The sequence below is a fragment of the Octopus bimaculoides genome, chromosome 18, assembly GCF_001194135.2.
Source record: "Octopus bimaculoides isolate UCB-OBI-ISO-001 chromosome 18, ASM119413v2, whole genome shotgun sequence".
Lineage (NCBI taxonomy): Eukaryota > Metazoa > Mollusca > Cephalopoda > Octopoda > Octopodidae > Octopus > Octopus bimaculoides.
The window spans coordinates 50678229-50682160 of NC_068998.1; the positions used below are offsets into that span (position 1 = coordinate 50678229).

The 3932-nt window shown below is 36.1% G+C and overlaps 1 protein-coding gene across 5 annotated transcripts in view; it reads right to left on the reverse strand.

Moving 5' to 3' along the window:
• LOC106875521 (ABC transporter F family member 4) overlaps positions 1 to 3932 on the reverse strand; it is a 114636-nt gene that overhangs the window by 32682 nt on the left and 78022 nt on the right. For 4 of the 5 annotated variants that reach the window (XM_014923710.2, XM_014923711.2, XM_014923708.2 and 1 more), the window contains one exon: positions 3701 to 3811. The exons of the other annotated variant lie outside the window; for it this stretch is intronic. In XM_014923710.2, the coding sequence (XP_014779196.1) occupies positions 3701 to 3811 (111 nt within the window). The remainder of the gene's footprint in view (positions 1 to 3700; positions 3812 to 3932) is intronic. 5 annotated transcript variants of the gene reach the window in all.

Below are 3932 nucleotides of genomic sequence, written 5' to 3' on the forward strand. Positions count from 1 at the left end.
CAGGTGGATGTCGGTATGCACATACCTGTACGTATATATGCATATACTCATTTACTTTTGTTTATATATATATATATATATATATATATACATAGCAGAGAGAGAGGGGAAGTTAGCTTTCTGCCTGTTGGTATGTCTGTCTGTGCATGTCTGTGCTTATCTGTGCGTGTGTTTTAGACGGAAAGCACTAAATATACTTTATACAGTTGAAATATAAGTATTTATCAAATCAAATGATGTTACTACATCGCAACTGACATATCCAGAATACCAACTCGTACAGTATTCTTGTGTATTATTAGACACAGGCAGGTAGGTTCTACCCACTTCCGTTTGGAACATTCCCTGTATTCTGGGATAGTCAGTTAAAATCGCAATGATTACGTATAGATACATACCTTCATTACAACCAATCGACAATTTTAGTCGATGTCCTTGTCACTTCAGGTATTTTTTCTATATTTTTTCTAGAATTTCTAAGTGAATTTTTTTGTTGTGTACATCCTACTGAATTTCTTTATATCATATTGCTTCTAATTACTTATTTTTATTATTTTATATTTTCCTTGTTTCAGTTATTTGACTGCGGCCATGCTGGAGTACCACATTGAAATGTTTTAGTCGAACAAATCACTTCAGGATTTATTTCTTTTAAAGCTTGGCGCTTTTACTATCGGTAACCTTTGCCGAACCGCTAACATACGGAGATGTAAGCAGGCCAATATCGTCGTCAAAAGCCAGCAGTTTTTGAGGGGAGAGGAAGCCGATGTAATCAATCCCAATACATGACTGTAACTTACTTTATCGAGCTTGAAAAGACGAAAGGCAAAGTTGTTCCCGGCAGAATTTGAACTCAGACCGTAAAAACGAGCGAAATGCCGCTAAGCATTTTCCCCCCGGCCTGTTATCGCTTCGCCGCCTTAGAATGGCCTTAAATGATAATTTGGTTCAAACAAGGGAGTGGGGACGCGTAAAACATAGCATAAGGCGGGTCTCACTACTAAAAAGATTCAGGGTAATTTTTTTCATTAAGCGTGCCATTCAGACAGTTCCGCGGGCTGCAGTTTGCCCATGACTGATTTAGTCGTTTGCCCTGCTTCTATAACTCAACGACTAATGAATAGTATCGTAAGAGACCAGCATAACAACCAGTAGACAATACGAACAGCATTAAGACGAATTTTTATGGAGGAGGACTACCAAGTGACGCCTGCTGCACGCGGAACATATAGCAAAATAAGTGCTAGCATACCTAGTGTTATATAGTGAGACAAGAAAAGAAATGTTGCTTTAATTAAAATTACAGCAAGAATGATGAGAAAAATAAAGCGTCGTCTTTATGTGTGATTTTGATTAAACAAACATCAGAATAAAATAAAAGTTGGTGAAGGGATAATACCGGACATATAAATTAATTAAAATTCAGTAATAAAGAGACGACTCTTCCATCTAAGTGGAGGAACAATTACGACCGTTATTATTCCCAAAACAATTGGTTTTGTCGGTCGCGCACAAACAAGCCATACGTCATTCAAACTGACATAAAACAGTCATCTGAGTTTTAAATTGCTCCTTCTGAAATCCTTTATTGAAATATTTCAGCCGGGAAGCAAAAGTATGAATGACACACAAGTTGCTATGAAACACCAGTTGATAATTAAAACCAACATTCAGATTACGAGTTAATTAACCTTAACTTTTGCAGGACATTTACAATCAGCCGTTCATTCATTTTCTAGCAAACACAGCAAAGTAGTTTATTGTAGCTGACGAGGAAGTAGAGACCAGTATTTGAGAACATTATTATGCTTGGAATAGCGGAGATCTCGTGTTTATTTAGGGAATATCATGGATTGGCAAAGGAAATATGGAGTCGATTGATTGAGTCATAACATGCTCAGTATGCATACATATTATTATTATTATTATTATTATTATTATTATTATTACCATTATTGCCTTCTAACGCTGGAGATGTACTAAGGTGTGAGCTCTTCACTGCCAGTGAACTAAGGTAACACCTCTTATTTTTCGAGCACCTTCCGGAGTATTCGAGCGGTTCCAAGCAGTGCTGTTTTCTGCAAGTGTAAATAATGTAAATAATGCGCAGTGACGTGGAAATATCTGGGTTGGTGTCCAGGCGTGGAGTTGGCCCCTCTGTTGTTGTCACAACATTTGTCTAGGAGAGGCGAAACTCTGAGAGAAAACCTGCGACACTGGCAACATTCTATGATGTAGTCTATTTCTTCTTTTCGAGCTTATATTCTCCATGTACAGAGAGCGGGATTGGATTTGGGCAAATCCTTTCCCCACTATCAAAAATCATCATGTACAGGCATCGCTTGGAAACAAAAATAAGACATATCACAAAAATGGCTGGTTGTAGCCTTCGCATGTGTGGAACTTTCGATATCAGGCGATGGCAATACTCGAACGCTAGTTTGCAGTCATCCTGTATGTATGTATGTCATTATTCAGTTTATTTCAAGATTTCTTACCAATAGAGAACAGGGTAGTTTTGTTTGCTTGTATGTATGCATGTATGCATGTATGTATGTATGTATGTATGTATGTATGTATTATGTATGTACGTAAGTATGTATGTATGTATGTATGTGCAGATTTGTATGTTTTATGTTTGTATTCTCATGCATAAATTTGCATATCTAGACATGCTCATATATGTCTCTATGTATGTATGTATGTATGTATGTATGTATGGATGGATGGATGTATGTATGTATGAATGAATATGTATGTATGTATGTATGTACAAGCACATATACACACACGTGGGTGCAAAGGGACAGAGAGAGAGAGAGAGAGAGAGAGAGAGAGAGAGAGACTTCTATGTTTATCTTTACTGATAAAGGGAAAGCAATTCAACGTTTTGAATTGTGTATTTTAATTTGAGGATGAAATCTCTTACGTAGGAGACTTGATGTAATTTATTTGTATTGTATTAAGAACGCAAAAATCAATAATAAAATTAAATAGAACTTTTTTAATTACACGTGGGAAATTATTCAAAGTAAATAATTGACTTTAATTTCAATTTTAGTAGAAAGTTTGATATGTGCTATAGTTGATTATGCGTAATTGTTATGATATTTATTACGTAAAATACAATCTACAATTAATTAACTCTGTTAATAAGTTTTACTTAGCTAGAGTTATTTATGTGTTTGGTAGTAAGTGCATAAAGTCAGTCTACTCAAATAAATATTTTTTTTTTTTTATAATTTAAATTTAATTATGATGAGAAAGAGCTCTAATTCCCATCCTTGCCTTGCAGCACTTGGCTGTGAACCCATTCAGAGCATACTGGGGGGTCACCCCTTTATTGAGCCAAGTAGCACCAGGTCGTCCGTAAACATCAGCCGAGCTGCACCCATATCGAGGTCCAACACAAACATCTGCGCATCCGTATAGGGATTAGACTGAAATAATCTAAGTGGCTCATAGACCTTTTGAGGTCTATTTCTAGCCGACTGGTTTTGTAATCGTTCAACACCCTTATTATAATTTTATATAGATAGATAGATAGATAGATAGATAGATAGATAGATATGCATACATACATATGTACATACATAAGGAGATAAAGGAAGAGGAAGAGCGAAAGGGTATGATGAAGATGGAATAGAAAGGCAAAAAAGAGGAGGAAGAGGAGGAGGAAGAGGTGGTGGGATGTATTTACCTTCATTTGATAAAGAATTTCTTGCTAACGAGATTTCATCATCTACCATGTTGTTCATTCTAGGATTTTCATCCATACTCATCATCGGGTATTGCATTTTGTCTGTTAGATCTGCAGACATAAAACACATTTTATACATTAGGTGCACTTTCTAAAATTTGTGAGTGAGTTTCTACGTAAAGATGCATGTATATGCACACACACACACACACACACACACACACACACACAC